Genomic DNA, 19,298 nt, shown 5'->3' on the forward strand with positions numbered 1-19,298 from the left:
AAGAGGACTAAAATTGTCCACTTGGCACCTGACCTAAGTCTGGCTTATCTTAGGTTTCGATGAGGCACGTTTTGACTGTATCAAGTGTAGCCACATGGCCAAGTATGTAAAATATGGAAAATCGGCTTATACAAAAAAGTCAAATAAATGCAATCGGTTTTGACGACAGATGTATAATCCAGTCTTACGTTATCATTATTTAAACTGTTAACCCTTGGGACGTTCCGAAGAAGTTGACCAATATTGTCCATTTCGTATCTGAAATAAGTTTGATATAAATGTTACAAAGTACCAGATATGGACTTTATCGACCACTTCCTTCAGTTTACATGATATATGTGATAATTTTTGGAAGATGTTAAGATATGCGTAGGATACTATATATAGCGGGCCGAAATATTCAACTTCATCTAATACTGATAAAAACATTGGTATATGCAAAAGTTAAAGAAAATAGAGCCTTCATTGCAAATATTATGATAATCATCATGTTGAACTTTTGTGGGGAAGGTACCACAAGGAGGGGTCCAAGTTTCGACCAAATCAAATATTTCCTTCATGAGTTATCGCGGAATTCCGCCAGGCAGACAGACAGACGGACGGACACCCTTAGATCGTCTAAAACCGTTATATTGATAAAGCACTTATTGGCCGTATTATATGATATACTAGCTGGCCCGGTCCGCGTTGCCGGCCCGTAATTTTAGTCTTTAATGCTATTATATCATCCACCTTGGAAAGGAGGGTATATTAACTTTTAATTCCATTTGTAACATCACTAAATGTTCGTCATAGACCCCATTAAATATGCATATATATATTCATAATCAGCATAAAACTCTAAGTCGATTTGTCCGTCTGTATGTCTGTTTGTTTAAATTACGATACAGCCCACATTATTTGACGTATAGCGTCAAAATTTAGCCGAAAAATTTGTATTGTGTGTAGGATGGTTGGTATTGAAAATGATCTATCGGTTCACGTTTTGGTATAGTCCCCATAGAACGGTATCTCTCAAAATTCGGTATTTTGATGATTTTTGCCACATTTCTCCTCGGATTTGTCTAACACATATAACGATACCTTCCTATATTGGGTATGTTGATAATCCACATTTACGCGTATAATTGTTTCAAATTTGGTATTTTAGAAGGTTTGATAGATGACAATCCACAGAGGTTCCCGTTTTGGTATGGCCCCATAAAGGGCCTCATTCACTTTATGGTTTTTTGATAAGTTAACTGCATTATTCAAACAGTCTTACTGGTATATGAAGTTTAAAGTGAAACACGCTTGAATTTAGATACTTTTATGTAAAAATGCTTCCTTTACCCTCAGATGGATGATAGTAATAATTCTGCCCGGCCGAACTTAATTTTTTTACTTGTTTTTAAAGTAATATGAATTATTTGTCATTGAAATTGCGCGTTGGAGACCCCATAATTTCCATATCTTTTATCATAGTATAATTCAAAGACGATTAAACAAATGTCCGGTTCCTTAAATCATATGATGGTTATACAAAACGTGATCAGTTTTTGCATAGATGGTTTCTTCCCAAATTACCAACATTTGCCGAAATTAGTATGAAAATATGGTTAAAATGTAAGATATACTTGAAATCGGGTTGTATCCTTATCCGGGGGTTATGGCCCATATCATGAACTGCAAAAGTGATTTAAGGTATCGTGAAAGTTTAGGAAGAATTTCTGAAAGAATAGAAATCCTTTTCCCTTTATATTCGGTATTTCACTGATTGCAGTCCCAATGAATTTTGCATATTGAGTTCTCATTGGACGGATTATTGTCATGTGATAGAAGTAGGTAGGTCCACGTGTTGAAATGAGTCCCATAACGTTTTGTGGCTTATTTTTGCTTATTTAAATGTGTTCGCATCTTCCAGCTGAAGCACGATGTAGATCCTGGAGTTGAAAGCTAAATGCAAATTTCAGACATGAAAGATCGCCATTTAACATCTTATTGCGCACTATTTCATTTTTGATATTATTCATTCAGAATTCTAAACAATAAAAAATGTACACTTCTATATAGTTTTTAAATTTAAAAAATTTCACGCCAAAAGGATTTCTTCTTTTATATTTTTATTGGCATATTTTACGCAATTTTTTTTTTGCAAGATTCCATTCCGAAGTTGTATGAATTGTGAAAATCCGTCAAAACGATCTTGAGTTATAAACATAGTAACTAATAAACAAATTGAAAAAAATCTTCAACTTGTTCGCTGGGTTTTTACAGCCAATATTTAAAGGTCCTTACTATTATATTGAAATTTGATTCCATTGAAAAAATGTTCTCAGTTTTCCCCTATTTTAGAGTTTTTGCAGTGAAATATGCTCTTTTTTGATTTTTTAGCAATTTTGGTTTGACCACGTTAAATTATTTTGACATCATCTATTCAGTTCCGCCACTCCATAATTTTCGTCGCTTTCTACTACCCAAAAAGACTACACATCATATTGGAATTCAAAAAAAAAAAAAAAAAAAAAACACTACAAATGTACATTCCGAAGTAGTAAGTCTAAATGAAAAAAAAATCATGCAAAATAAAACATTACTATTGTACACTTCAAAAGTCAAAATGAAAAATTTAACTAACACAACTTCCTTATAGACAGATTAGAAGTATGCGTGGTCAGTTCCCTGGCGCCCAAATAAATTACTAAGTTTGGAGGGAAAGTCAACAGTATCTCGTGTAATAATGTTCAAACCGATATCTTCATTATCTGGCAAATATAAAGATTTTAGATAAATCAAGATAGTGGGCGTAAAAGTAGGCGTGGTCAATATTTTTTTTCTTTAAAAACCTAACTCGGGGTATGACGAACGTTTGTACAAAAAATTATGCAAATCGGTCCAGCCGTTTTCAACTGATTCTGTTACCAACAAACAACAATTGATTTTTATATATATAGATATATGTTGGATAAAAAAAAAACAAATTTAAAAATTAAATAAAATATAAAAAAAATATTGCAAATACCAAGTGTGCAAGAAACTGCAATTTTTTGAAGTTGAGTGGCATTTCTATTGCAATTATTGAATTCGAGGTAGCAACATACTTCCCCGTAATAAGCGTATTTCAAATTAATTGTTGTGTTGTTTTTAGTGTTAGCCTAAGGCGTTGTGGGTCAATGATTCTTATTAAAATCATATCCCAATCTGATCCAATTTAAATATAATTTTAAAAAATTTACTTTTACACCAAATTCCGCCACAACTTTCATATTTCATTGAAATTGGTGCGTCAAATATGTGAAATCGGCCGAGAATATATATGTTAGCTCTACCCAAACCTCAACCGATTTCAATATAATTTAGCAATTTTTTTCTGGTGCCAGATTTCATATCTCTCGCTTTGGGTGCATCAAATATGTGAAATCGGCTGAGTATATATATGGGAACTATAATCAAATCTGAGCGAATTTGAATATAATTTGTCAAATCTATTTTTGTACCAAATTTAGTCACTCATGGCGAATTTCATTGGAATTGGAAATACGTATCGTGTTTTGTGCATCAAATATGTGAAATCGGCGGAAAATATATATGGGAGCTATATCCAAATCTGAACCGATTTTAATATAATTTGACTAATTTATTTTCTAATCAAAATCCCGTCACATATTCCAAATTTTTTTGGAATCGAACATACATATCGTGTATGGTGCATAAAATACATGAAATCCATATCCAAATATGAACCGATTTTAATATAATTTGAATAATTTATTTTTTAATCAAAATCCCGAAACACATTCCAAATTTCATTGAAATCGAACATACACATCGTGTTTGGTGCATCAAATAAACGAAATCGGTTGAAGATATATATGGGAGCTATATCCAAATCTGAACCGATTTCCATATAATTTGACAAATGTATATTCGTTTTAATTTCCGCTACACATTCCAAATTTCATTGAAAGTAGAGATACATGGCGTGTTTGGTGCATCAAATACATGAAATCGGTCGAAAATATATATATGGGAGCTGTATCCAAATCTGAACCGATTTCAATATAATTTGACAAATTCATTTTTGCTCCCAATTTCGTTACTCATTTCAAATTTCATTAAAATTGGACATACATATCGTGATTGTTGCACCAAATACATGAAATCGGTCGAAAATATATATGGAAGCTATATCCAAATCTGAACCGATTTCAATATAATTTGGGGAATCAATTTTTTAGATAAAATCCATCACACGTTTCAAATTTCATTGAAATTTGGTATACATAGCGTGTTTGGTGCATCAAATGCTTGAAATCGGCCAAAAATATATATGGGAGCTATATCCAAATCTGAACCGATTTCAATATAATTTGTCAAATTTATTTTTGTTCCAAATTCCGTTACGCATTCCAAATTTGGAAACAATATCTGTAACCGATCAATAGATATGTGCATACAAAGTCTAAATTTTTGGGAGGTACCTCCGATTCTGATGCTATATCTCCACTTCCAAGTGGAATTTCAAAAATGTATATGGCCTATGTTACTTTCAGGCGATGTTGCAGTATACATGCAAATTTTCAGGAAAATCTGTTTAGCGGTTTTCGAGTCCATAAATTACAAACAAACAAACAAACAAACAAACAAACATACAAACATTTTCCTCTTTTATAGATATAGATACCCTCTGTAGCAATATGGTTGAGGGTACAATTACTTTACGTTTTCTTAATCACTAACCAGTAAAGAAATGTCAAAAGTCCGGCGGGGAAAACTGTATGACTATGCATATTTACTCCTATCAATTAAAGTTTATATAGGAAATTTATATGAAGCAGATCATTCTAACTATAATTGTTTTTGAATGTGAATTATGGCTTTAGGTTATTTATAATTTGAAATCTAATGGAACTACTATATGTGAGCTATATTCTATCCAGAATCGATTTCCACAAAATTTGAAGGATGCACTTTTGTCGGATCCGACTTTTGGTGCACAAAAAAAAACGTGAAATCGGATGAAGATATATATGGTAGCTATATCCAAATATGAACCGATCTCTATAAAAATTTAGTAGAGGTATTTGTATGCTGTATCTGATAGCTGGCACCAAATATCGTTGTCATGGAGTGCATTTTACGGTTGTGATTTTATACACTTTGTTCCACAATGCATTCTGTCATATGTGCCAAAATTTATTCAATTCGGGCTTGTATTAACTACGTGGTGCACAATAAATTTAAAATCGGATAAATATTCAAATCTGAACCGTTTTTTGGGAAATTTGGCAAAGGTATTTCTGAGCTGCATTTGATATATTTTTCCTGAATATCGTTCGTATGGAACGCATTTTTACGGATGCGGTGCCAAAAATAACAAATTTAATGAACAATGTTGGAGCTATAGCTATATATTTACATACTTTTCATTTGCAATATACAATACAATAAAAGACAAATCGGACGAAAATATATAGGAACTGCATTTAAATATTTATCGATTGTTTCCAACTCCATTAGGGTTTGTCCTTAGGCCAAACAAATAATTTTTATATAATTTCATCGCTGTCGGGCAATAAATGTGACCTTTGTTCACAAAAATATATGGACAGACATACGGACGCACAGAAATTTATTCTATGACGATCCTCAAAAATAAACATGGGTCTCGTTTCCTTCTCTATGTTACAAACTAATGCACATTGACAACAGTGTGGTATAGGGTATAAGAACCTAAAATTACAGATTACACTGCAGTCCATTAAACTGTAGCAGACATCTTAAAACTACTGGCGGTATAATTACATAGAATTACACTAAAAATCTATTACCAATAAGGTCTTTCGTTTACTAAGAAAATTATATAATCAGCGATGATTGGAAAAACCAAACTACAGATAATTCCATGTTACATCTCAATAGAGAATATATTTCAATATTTTAATATATTTTAATACCATAAAAATTGCAAAAACATGCGTGTAATCAAAATTTTACCAATTTAAGACCATTTACACATATCTGCCCGCCCGTCTGTGGTAACCACTTTAAATTTTGAAGGGATAGACCTATATTGATAAATTGTTGGTCATACACATTATATGTCTCCCGGTTCTACAAATTTTGGCATTTATAGCTTCTAGCGTGTACTTAATCGTTCTGCGAAAGAATTACTAATTTAGGTCCAAGGATTGGTACCACCCTCAATAAACGGTACATCCTGCTATTTCGTACTTTGTTGATTTTAGAGGCATTTTTCAACTGAAATTACGCATTGTGCAATGATTATCAAGTTTCTGGAAGAAAATGATCAATATAGGTGTAGCACCCGCATATCCGGTACCCTAGATTTTCGACGAAATATGAAATTCGTTTTTAGTGTCCAACCCCTTGGAAGAATATTAGCAATATAGTTCTACATTTTACTCTCTTTACGAGTAGACCAAGATTGGCTAACATTTTAAAAGCACACAGGTGCTTCGATTCAATTTTTGCCCTTTTCTAAACTTCAAGGTTCTAACAGTACTTGTTTCGAGTTGTCTTTATATGAGTCTAGAGTTCGGCAATTCCACTATATATCATCTTTGTTTACAACATTACATATCCTCTACTATTACAACATTACCACAATCACGTCTTCTTGGAACATTATCTCGATAATAATTAGAAGGAATAAGAAACAAAAACCTGAAAATTGACATGACTTATGTGTTTGCTGACATATATATGGCATATATATTTGCATAAATGTGTTCATTTTGAAGCTCAAATTGCTTACCTTAATAATCACATTGCTCCCTTTACTATGATGCGTCTATCGCCAAAGGGTAGGGTGCTCATTGATTGAGATGGAAAAATAAAATGTTGGCATCTTAGGGTCTTTCGCAATATAACAAATATAAGATAACATGTTCCGGTTCTCATTTGATTCATCTGAAATATCGCCTTCGTGGAAAAGATTTTTAAAACTTCGATTTCGGTCCACATATTCCTATCATCACTCCGCAGCCAGACTTAAATGAAATGTCATGGCATGCCATTTTATGAATATTTTCAATTATATACTACATATATTGAGATTATATACAAATGTGTATATATATATGTGTTTCTTAAAATTAGTTCAAGGCACAATGGATGTGAAAAGACGCCACTAATTTCAATGGAAGCAGCATCCGTCATCCATAAAATATTCGAAACTATCAAAAGACGTAGGGTACGAAGGTTTACGAACAACAAACAGCTGCTGAATTGAATGAATGTCCTTTTACTTGGGTCTTTGTCTGTTCGTTTGCCTGTTACCAGGCATCTGAAGCTGTGTACATAGAAGAGCCAAAAGTGTTAAAGGAGCTGGATGTCTTTTTATGTTTCTTTCTTCTCTAACTGATGTGCAGCAGCAATGCGTGCGTGCCTCCCTTCATCTTCGTCGGTGCCTTTACCAGGCATGCCAGATATCATGGATAGGGGGAGGAGGGACCTGATGATGATGAAACTGCTGCTGCCAACGCTTGAATAGCGACAAAAAAGCAGAGCTTAATACTTAATAAATATTTTATGTATTGCTCGGAATAACATAAAGGCAGGCAGCCAGCCAGTCAGCCATTTACGGCGGCTGCTATGTACATACATACATAGTACGAACGTTCGGAGAGACACCAAGAGGATGCCCACTTATGTACACAAAAATACAAAATGATGATGTTCACTTTTTTGTCCATGTTGTAAATTATCCTTCGCACTATCTCTGTCCTACTTGCGTTTGCGTCAGGACCAAAAAAAAAATAATAAAAAAAACACAAGCAGACGTCAGACCAACCCAGGCCATGCCATTTGAATGGGAATATTAAGAAAGAGATTTATGAATATTTAAAGAGGGCGTGTTTGTGTCTGCTGCTATACGATACACATGCACACCACCACCACTACTACTACCAAGATTGATCTGGTTGTTGTTGCCTGCTGTCGAAGACTTCATGTTCATATTTACCCTCTCCATTGTCCTTGCCGATTTCATTCATATTTTTGAGTAAATAGTCAACAAATAATGTCTCACAGGCTCTCAAGCGCTGTATGTGTCTGAGAGCTAAGAAGGGGAAGTTTACTTTTGGGAGAGCAAAATATGTTTTGAAGATAATTTAATGGTAGTTATCCATCCCACACCATCACCATACAAATTGTGAGATTTATCTGTGAAATGCGCAAACTCTCTCTCTCCCTGTTCCATCATCTCTCACTCATTGCAATGCTCATTTCATTGTGTTGATTTCCCCTTGTTCTTATTTTGCTTTTGTTTTTGGGTTTGCATTGCATGCACGAGTTGTTTGTTTAAATAGGGGTAGTTGGTTGGTTGGTTAGTTGCTCTCTTGCCCTTTATGTATGTATTTTGCTCTTTTATTTGTTTTTGCCATTTAAAGCAACAGCAACAAATCTACCCTCGATCTACTTCTGGTAGGGATGATTTTTGCTGCCATTCAGCCAGCAGAGTATGTCAGGAATTTCATAAATTTTAAGCATAGTTTCGGCAAACAATGCTCATCCATCATTCGCCTTTCAACCGTACAAACGTTTAAAACACACATCACACCACAGTAAAATTGAGAAAAAAGACAACCAACTGAAAGATACGACGCGTTTATATTTTAAAATATATACGGGAAAAATATAAATGGAATTATTGGTGTTTTAGAAAATTAAAAAAAAAAAAAAAAACAAAATAATAAATGAAAAATTAATCAAACAAAATAAGACATCAGAACAAGTGTTTGAGAAATTGAGAAAAACAAGTGCTTAGTTTAAAAATAAAAGTAAAGAGAAGAATAGTGCAAAATTGTTTAAGAACGCTAAGAAGTTTTGGAATTTCCGTTCAAAACTTTGGCGCCCAAAATTGGATATTAAATCCCCCGGAGCTGTGCCAATTATGGTCTACTTTGTACGTATTTTTATTATTTTAGTAAACCAAGTTATAAATATAAAAGTAGTGTTAGCATTGAGTTGTTAAAAAAAAATATGAACTGATTTCCGTCGGCTTTCCAATAAGAACACTTAAAATTGCAATAATCGAAAATAAACAAAGAAAGTGTTAAATAGCAAATATATTTATTTTGGAATAACTTATTCTAACATTCCATTCTTGACCACCCAAATATTTATCTGTGTTAAAAAACGATGGGTTCTGAACCCAAGTTCTAAGTCTTTGTTAGGCTTTCTCTAAGTTTTTTGTTCTATTGGTTGTAAAGTAAGAAATTTTAAAATTTATTATTGTTCAAATTTTCCAAATATTATGAAATGTTAATTTTGGGCTAAGTTTCTTTAGTGATTTTTTTAAAAATCCAAATTATTATACTTCCGAAACAGGATTAAAATGTACTCTGTATCAAACGTTATTAAAAATTTATTTCTTCTTAAGATCGATATATTCAGGTAAAAGGGTATTGACGATTCAATCGAAGTGGAATAAAGATCCAATTCATCTTTTGAAGTTTTCAAAATTTTGTAAATTTCCAAACAGTTTCTAAAATCATGAAATTGTTTTGTAAAAGTATAAAAGTTCTTTTCTAAATTATTCTATGAATTTTATTTGAAGTCTGAACTAATCTATTTGCAATTCGAAAGATTCTATTTGATTTTTCCTTCTATTTTTCTATGCTCGTATATTCAAATGATTCACTTTGTAATTCGAAAAGTTGCATTTCTCAATTTTAAAGTTTAATTTTCGAAATTCAAACTAAAACATTCGTAAATAAAAATTTCTATAAAAATATTCAAGTTTAATAGTATGGGTATGAACGTACGAATCGTTCGAATCACAAATGGTAAACTTCAAATTACAAATTGAAAAATTCGAGTTCAAGTTGAAAAGAAAACTTCAAAAACATTAAATGATGCATTTCGAATTGCAAGTGAAAGTAATTAAAATATTAAATTTAATACAAAAATATAAATAAATATAAATTAAATAATTGAAAAGAGTATCGAGAAAATACAAAATAAAATTCGTACTTTAAAATATTCGGATAATATTTTGAGTTCTTTTTTAATTGAAGTCTAAATTATTTCATTTATGATTCGTAATATTACTCCATTTGATATTTATATTATTTCACTAGATATTTCAATTATTCATTTTGTAATTCCAAAAACGGTGTTTCAAAATCGAAAAGTAAATTCAATATTTGAATAAGTTTTTCAAGCTCGAGTTCCAATGTTGTTAGGAACATTTTTTTATTTATTGATATTTTGAAATATTCATTATTCTGAAAATTCAAATATCTAAAATATAAAAATAGTAAAATTCATCTTTAAGTGTAATAATATCAATGTGCAAAATTCGAATTAAAAATGGAAAATTTCAAATTAAAATAAAATGAAAAATCGAATAAAAAGAGAATATTACATTCGAATTGGGAAAATGGAATTATAAATGAAGCATTTTGAATTGCACATGTATATCATTCGAATTTAAAATTAACAACTTGGATAAAAATTGAGAATATTTGAATTTCAAGAAAATATTGGAAGTTTACATTTAAAACTGTTTAGAATCTTAAGATAGATTTACACAATTGAATTTGTCTTAAAAATGTTTCAAACTCTTGTAAACATCATTTATTCAAAATTTATTTATCAAAACTTTGATCAATAAATTAAAAAATATTGAAGATATTTTATTGTTTAAAGGAAATTTCAGTAGGTATATTAATGGTAAAATAAGGAGGTAGAACAGCTTCGTAAAACTACAGAAATGCTGACCTAAGGCTACGCCCGCTTCCTGTCAAATTTGCATGCAACAAATTGTTTTCATTTATTCAATATTTTTACTCATTTTTAAAATCAGTTAAACAGCGGAAAAAATGAATGATATGTCTAGATTTTCTTTCAATCAATGATTTTGAAAATATTTTGTTTTTATTTTTTAAAACAATAAATGCATACACAAAATTGGCAGAAGTCGGGCACACTTAGAAAAAAATTGTAATCACCTGTGGTAGCTCTACTTTACCTTTTTATTGTACCATGGGTATGTCCAAGGCCTAAATATGGTCGAACGAGAAGACTATTTTGACATTAAATTAAAATTTAATTTTTAGACTATTTTGATTTGACGTTCTTTGAATTTTGAATCATAATTATGTTTTTGACTTTAAAATCATGTTTTTGAAACTTGGTAGCCCGATGGGCTTACTGGTCCTCGTTATATAGGTAGATATAGGTATATCTACCTTTAAAATGAAAAAATAAAAATAACGTGCAAGAATCGGGGTTTTATTCGAAACTTTTTCATAAACACAAAATAAATTATATCTAAAAATTGTGTAGATTTTTTTTCAAATACATTTTTGATTTTTGTTCTTCAGATTTGTTGCTGTCTTCAAAATTCATTTATTGCTCTGTTTCAGAACCTGCAAGAACAATTCCGTCGGAACTGTAATATTTTGTTCAATTTTGATATTTTGTATTAGAAGTTATTAGAGATATATATTTTGGTGACATTGAGATATAATTTTAATTTATTCCATTACTAAATAATATATTGTTAGATCAGTGTTTGTCTTCCTCAATATTCAATCAGATTTAAATATATAACCCGAACCCTCACACCATTGTCTCAAAAACTAAAATTCTTCCCAAATATTTTGCATTCCAATCGTGTTTAAGTGCTAAATTAAGTTAATTAAATTTATCACGAACACAAAAAACCACAAAGACGAAGAAAAAAATGTTCTTGCCACACTAGGAGTCATAACAGCGAAACCAAAGAAAAATCACCGCAGGAAGCCAAAGAAACCAAGTGTTAAAACCGCATTAAGAAATTGCATACAATTGGAAATGCAGAATGCTTTGCGATTTCTTGTGGTAAATGCAATGGCAAAAAGTTCCGACGAATCAATAAAAGGAACATTTCGATTTCTTCAACCCCCAATTAAGGGAATAATAACTAAAAACACTTGGCTAGTTAGGGGAAGTAAAATAAACAAACAAACACACACAATTCAAAATTTTTTGAAATCAAAAACTAATTGCACCAAAAATCCTGTGGCTTCTGACAACATACCCACTTGCCTGGTGCCTTTCAGACGCAAACAATATGCTTTCTAAAAAATAATAAAAAAACAACTCTTTTTTCAATTTGAAAATAAGGAAAATGCAGGACATATTTATTTATTTTTTTGTCATGACAATGGTCCGTAAAATGTGTGTGTCTCGCCGTATGCAAATTCAATATTTTTTCAGATTTTTTATTGTGGTTGCTGTTGGCATATTTTGAAAGTCTCGGCTTGAATTTAATTGAAAACCGCACGGGTTAGAATTAAATATTGATGGATTCTTTTGTCAACGGAGAAAGAAAACCCAAATCGCATTGAATCGATTGGAATCCTCGGAAGGATTGATTTGTTTGCATTCTTTCCGGGTTTTCTTAAAACACGCGTTTCATTTCATTTAAACAAATAAATAAAACAGCAGTGTAATTGGTAGGGAAATCATTAAAATAAAATCAAAGTTTAATTGCTGGCAACCCTTTAGAGGTTAACATCGATATCCTGCCGTCGGGAAAGTTCAACTTTTTTTTTGTTGTTTGCCAACATTCAGAGGAGTGTCTGCGTGCCGGAAAGACGCTGGAAATCAAAATTGTTTTGGTTTTATTTAACTGTGCGCTAATTGCTAGCATTGATTGATAGATTGATTTGCCAACAAAACTAATTGCATTTTTTTCTTTTGTTTTTGCAGAGTCCTCGTGGCATGCAACCCTGCAGTCCATCAGGCGTTTTAGCGGTAACAATGCCTCCATCGAAAAGTCCCACAATGGAATGTGCTGCTGCTGGTGGTCAGAAGACGCCAGAACCCCAAATGCAAATGGCAGCCACTTCGAGCAACAACAACACTTCAGCTGCAGCAACAACAACAACAACAGCATTTTCATCGCCACTGAGTACCCGCAATTGTCCTTTGAAATTTTCCATTGCGAAAATTATGGAACCCGATCAACGTACTCATCAAAATGTCAGCAACGCAGCCACTCCCCTGGTGGATGATGAACGTTCCTGCAGTCCCATTGAGGTGACCAGCGATGATTGTGAATCATCTACCCATGCCAATAACGCAGAGGAGAATTATGATTCAGCTTTCAAGAAATATGTACCAGCATCGTCCAATGTCAACTTGTCGTCGTCGGTTGCATCAGCCTCAGCGGCCATTGTCAATAATGTCTCCTCCACATCGGCGGCAGCTGTCCAACAATTTGTCTCCAGCCGTCACCAGGAATTGCTTAGCCAATATCCTTTGCTATATTATGCCGCTCCCAACCAGTTGATGTGTGCCGCAGCTGCAGCCCAATATGCAGCACTCACAGCCGCCCAACAACAATCCCTTTTGGCAGGCAGTCCTGCAGCCACCGCGGCCCATTTAAGCTCCTTTACAGCCTCACTGAATTCCCTCCACACCCAAACGCTACGTCGTCAATTAGCCGCTCCTGGTACCAGCCACCACCTGGCAGCAGCTGCTGCAGCCGCCGCTGCTGCTCAAGCGGTACATCATCAAGCTTTAGCTTCGGCACATCCACAACTGCAACAAACACTCGAGAAGTCTCCAGTTGCACACAAATCTCGAGAATCCTCTCTAACGCCTTCCTCCTCCTCCTATCACCACTCACTCAAGCGCAAACATTCACCCGCCTCTAGTCACAACAACACCTCGTCATCCATCAGTGATCCCTGTAGCCCACCCGAAGCCCAAAGAGCACGGGCCGATTCTCCCAGCTCCATTGATGATAGCCCCAACTCGGCCAATGGTGGCAAACAGAAAACGTTCTCCTGTCTGGAATGTGGCAAAGTATTCAATGCCCACTACAATCTAACGCGGCACATGCCGGTCCACACCGGAGCCCGTCCCTTTGTGTGCAAGGTCTGCGGCAAAGGATTTCGCCAAGCCTCTACTCTCTGTCGCCATAAAATCATTCACACCTCAGAGAAGCCTCACAAGTGTCAGACGTGTGGTAAGGCCTTCAATCGATCCTCCACCCTGAACACCCACACCCGCATCCATGCCGGCTACAAACCATTTGTGTGTGAGTTCTGTGGCAAGGGATTCCATCAAAAGGGCAACTACAAGAATCACAAGCTTACGCACAGCGGCGAGAAGGCCTACAAGTGCAACATTTGCAACAAGGCCTTCCATCAGATCTACAATCTCACCTTCCACATGCACACCCACAACGACAAGAAACCCTATACGTGTCGGGTTTGCCACAAGGGGTTCTGTCGCAACTTCGACCTCAAGAAACACATGCGCAAGTTGCATGACATCGGTAGCGGTCCACTCGATATCGATGAGAACACCAACGAACGTTTGGAAAGAAGACGTGAGTATACCCGGCGTGATCAAAGTCTGGAATATCATGGAGGTCATATGAACTCCAACTCCTCGGATGGTTCGATGTCGCCGCCCATAAATGTTACTACACCTCCATTGTCAAGCAATGAAGGCAGTAGTTCAGCCTGGCCCACATCTACGCAATACTCCAGCGGTAATCCCCACAACTACTCAGCGACCGCGCTGACACCACCCTCCGTATCAAATTTCCGGACAGCCACCGAGTATGGTGGTAGTTCAGCCTTTATCAACTTTGCCCAGTCATCGGCCACGGCGGCAGCTTCGTCCAGCGCCCATCTCAACCCCAATCATCCACAACACATGGCAACGGCCAATCATCAGCGGCTATCGGCGGCAGCGGCTGCTGTTACGGCAATTGACAACGTACCCTTCATTGCCAAAGTATTTTGACACAGATACTATGCCGATACCTTGGTTCATCATCACAGCCACCACCAGCACCATCATAACCCACATCAGAGTGCCTCATACCAGGGCACGAGTATCGCCAATGCCTCCACTTCTGCCGCCACCTCCTCCTCTGCTGCCTATGCAACATCACAAGCCTCGACAAAGAGTATTCTGATCGATTGACTGCAATTTGTTGCCGCCGCTGCAGTGGCGTCGTCCATGCCACAGCATGTTATGACCGTGGAAACGCACACCGAATATCGCCATCAATCATCGGCCATGAGCCAGTGTGACGACATGCTCCTCACCGATGAGAATGAGAACGAGGATCCGGGTGCAATGCTACAGCATGAAAAATCCCTAATGTCCAGCACCACGACACTGGGAACAGCTGTGCAGGCCCTAAACGGCCTCTTTTGAGAGCTTACATCAATGGCTTCAACAGCTTGAGCTTAAAAGCTTAAGAGTCATATTTGGGAAGCAAGGATGTTTTGCTAAATAGAGTAACTGAAATTAAAACAAAATATAACTAAAGGTTTCACTGTGACCTCTCCTTAGATTGTATCTAGAATTCTGCTCTGCTACTGCTCCACATTTTAACTAAAGTTGATCTTTAGCACTGTAACGAGAAAAACATTAAAGCCTAAGCCACCCCCAACTAGTATCCAAATAACATTGAGTGTGATTTTTGTAATTCTAAGTAATTTGTATCCTAAATTGTAAAAAACAGACACCTTTATAAAAATTTAAAATTAAGTAATTTAAAGAAAAATATAATTAAAAAGTAATTTAAGTATGTATATAATAAACAAATTCACATATTTGAAAAAAAAAATCAAAACAAATGCCACATATTTCTTTTTCACATCAAGTAAATGAGAATTATTACTACATATGTGTATATCTAAATGTGTTCCCCACCCACATATATTTGCTAGTTAGTCATTTGTAAATGTTGTACCACATCGACACCCACACTCACACACACGGCCATTTGCTGTCGAGTCACAAATAGAAACAACAAATATTGGAATCAACTTCTTTTTTAAGTCAGGATAAATAGAAGGAATTTTAATTCACTAAAAACCATAAAGAAATATTTATATTTTATAGAATTGTAAGGGAAAAAACGTTTTATTTAATGAAAAAAATAATTAAAATGACAACAAAAATTAAAAACAACACGTTTTAAATTTAACTCAATAAAGGAAATATTTAATGAAAATTAGTTGATACTGTTTTATTTATAAGTATAGCGGACTACGAAATCGAGGCACAGTGGGGAGAGTCCTTAATAATCGGAGAAAAATTCGGAGAAGCATTCTTGTTTTTGAACATTTTCTCAAACATTGGTGTTACTCGTTGAATGTGTGGTATTGGAAATGGGAAAAATCGGTCCAAGATAAGGTATGACCCCAGATAACGGTGTTACCTGATTTTGGGTATCTTGAAGGTGTAGATAACAATTTCATCCCAAATCACGAGAAATTTGGTTTTTCGGGTTCTGACGAGATAGATCTCCTAATAATTTCGGCAATAGAATGATTGCGGCTATAATTTCAAACCAAATTATGTCTAGTTTTAAATTCTAGTGTAAACAATTGTGAAAATAGGTCCATAATTTGATAACGTTACCTTCCCAGAAACTTAATAGTTGACATTTTGTTCTCTTAAAGAAAACAAGTAAAAAAACATTAAGTTCGGCCGGGCCAAACTTGTAATACCCTCCACCCTAGGGTAAAGGAAACCTTAGAAGAAATGTGGCAAAAACCATTAAAATGCCGCATATCGAGAGGTATCGTTATATTGGGGCTATACCAAATCGTGGACCTACACATACAATGTTTCGCCAAAGGAGCTAGAACCCATCATGACATACAAATACCAATTTTCAGACAAATCCGTGAAAAAATGTGGCAAAAATCATCAAATTACCGAATATCGGGAGGTACCGTTATATGGGGGCTATACCAAATCATGGACCCATACATGCAATGTTTCGCCACCGGAGCTGGAACCCATTATGACCAACAAATACCAATTTTTAGACAAATCCGTGAAAAAATGTGGCAAAAAATTAAAATACCGAATATAGGGAGGTACCGTTATATGAGGACTATACCAGAACGTGGACCGATATATCTCATTTTCTATACCAACCATCCTAGACACAATACAAATTGCTCTGCTAAATTTTACCGCTCTACGTCAAATAATGTGGGCTGTATCGTGATTTCAACAGATTTTATCGTGATTTTATACCCTTCTCCCATGGTACAATAAAAAGGTAAGCTAGAGCTACCAGCTGATTAAAGATAATAACCAGTTTTGCCATGGGATTGAAAGATTGGACAGTTTGGTTCATATTTTTGAAAGAAAGCTGAGGCTATTTAACTAATTTTTTACAGGAAGTAGGCTCTATTCCTATAGTTTTACGAAGCTGTTCTATTTCCTTATTGTACCATACCACATTGTAAGGAGGGTATACTAAGTTTGTCATTCAGTTTGTAACTCATCGAAATGATGGTTTTAGACCCAACAAAGTATATATATTCTTGATTTCGGAATATATTTCATACATTCAAAATCTAAATTCCTAACCAATCTTCTATTGAGGGTTACAAATTCAATAGAGTACAAAATTTTCTTTCCTTACCTTCTTAACATTGGTTAGGAAAGTGGACTTGCGGGTACACTTAATGTGGGGACTATATTTAAATAAATAGACAGTTACCTTTAAGATGGCTCTCTATCCCAGGGTAGCCTAAATAAAATTTTTTTAGCCAAATCAATTGATCAAGACCAAGATGGGCCCTACTCCGAAAATTGAAAATTTTATGAGAAGAGGTTTTCTACCACCTTAAAAACAATAATGCCAAATAAGGGCCTAGAAATGAAAAATAATAAGTTCTAAATTTCTTAAAGTTCTCATTGGACGGATTATTGTCATATGAAAGAAGTAGGTCCACGTTTTGAAATGAGCCCCATAAGGGTTTGTCGGTCAGTTTTTCTTGTTTAAATGTGTTCGCATATTTCAGCTGAAGCATGATGTAGGTCCTATAGTTGAAAGCTAGATGTCAATTTTAGACAGGAAAGATAGCCATTTAACATCGTATTGCGCACTCATTTTAAGGTATGTCAAATTGAAAAAATTACATGTCACAAAAATGTTTTCATTCATATTTCTATTGGCATAATTTAGCGATTTTTTTTTGCCAAGATACCATTTCGAAATTGTATGAATTGCCAAAATCGTTTAAGCCGTTCTTGAGTTATAAGCGCAGTAACTAACAAAACTTTCTTGTATATGGTGAAAATAATTATTTATTTTGTATCTTCTAAGTTTAGTTCGACTTACCCAATAAATAAATAAAATCTATAAATAACAGTTTTGTCCGTTGTTGCTTATACCACAAAAAAAAAAACGCATTATATTAGAATTTAACAAAAAAAAATCCTAATATACATTCGAAAATAGTAAGTCAAAATGAACAAAAGTCATACAAAATAAAACATTACTATTATACATTTCAAAATTCGAAACGAAAAACTTAAAATCTGTCATTTTAACTCGATTTTTTTTTTTGCATTTTATCCTTTTTCGCCAAGAGACAATTCCGAATTTGTCTGAATCGTTAAAATCAGACCCGCGGTTCTTGAATTATAAGCAGAAACGTATACAGAAATGCAAAAAATTAAATTTTCCTGTTAAATATGACTAGTTACCAGCAAATTTGGTTGGAAAAAATGACTAAACTGGCAACAAATCATCCCATTTCAACACCAACATTTCTACGGATCTAAAACGCGTTTGAGTAAAATTGTCCACATACTTCAGTATGTTTGAAAGCTGAAGTGATTTCAATATAATTTTAAGCTGAGACTAAAGTGTTTATTTGGAGCGGCAAACTTAATGTGCCCTTCATATGGTGGTGGATATAAAAAGTAATATATTGTGATCTTAGGACATATTCCGTGTACCAAAAATGTATTATGGAATCAAAAAACAATGGTGACTTTGCACTACAAATTAGTTTACCATCGCTTCCATTTTCCCAAAGGGTTGTTTTATATCAGAGCTTGTCAGGAAAAGGCATCTCTCCCGTCCATTGCTCATCCCATAAATCATGAATTTGTATTATTTTTCGAGTAACTTTATTTACTTTACTTTAACAAATTTGTCGTTATATTCGTGTTTCTTTTAATGCTTTGTTCTCATTACACTTTCAATCACGTTGTTCGCTCTCAGAATTAGGTACACGAATTAACCCGTTCATACGACACGATTCGTAATTCATAGTAGAATAATTCCTTTTTTCAAAAATTTTGTTTGTTCAAAAATTGTTGTTTGTTGGGAAATTTATATGAAAATACATGATATTCTCACTAATATGAATAGAAGAAATTATTGTTTTTCTCCCAAAGATTTATTATATCATTACTTTTACAATTTTCATCCACGTTTTCAACTTTTTGCGTAAATGTTGACATTCTGAACATATTTTTGTATTTTTCTATTTTTAAATTCTGCTGGAGAGACA

The 19,298-nt window shown here is 34.3% G+C and overlaps 1 protein-coding gene across 1 annotated transcript; it reads left to right on the plus strand.

Annotated features, from left to right (window-relative positions):
- Nucleotides 1-8,472: 8,472 nt before the first annotated feature.
- Nucleotides 8,473-15,960, plus strand: LOC101896422 (fez family zinc finger protein erm). Its single transcript, XM_011296820.3, has 2 exons — nucleotides 8,473-8,908; nucleotides 12,706-15,960. The coding sequence occupies exons 1-2, from the start codon at nucleotides 8,897-8,899 to the stop codon at nucleotides 14,755-14,757; spliced, it is 2,064 nt and encodes a 687-aa protein (XP_011295122.1). The 5' UTR covers nucleotides 8,473-8,896; the 3' UTR covers nucleotides 14,758-15,960.
- Nucleotides 15,961-19,298: the final 3,338 nt, after the last annotated feature.

This window comes from Musca domestica, unplaced genomic scaffold (genome assembly GCF_030504385.1).
Source record: "Musca domestica strain aabys unplaced genomic scaffold, Musca_domestica.polishedcontigs.V.1.1 11, whole genome shotgun sequence".
NCBI classification, from domain to species: Eukaryota; Metazoa; Arthropoda; class Insecta; order Diptera; family Muscidae; genus Musca; species Musca domestica.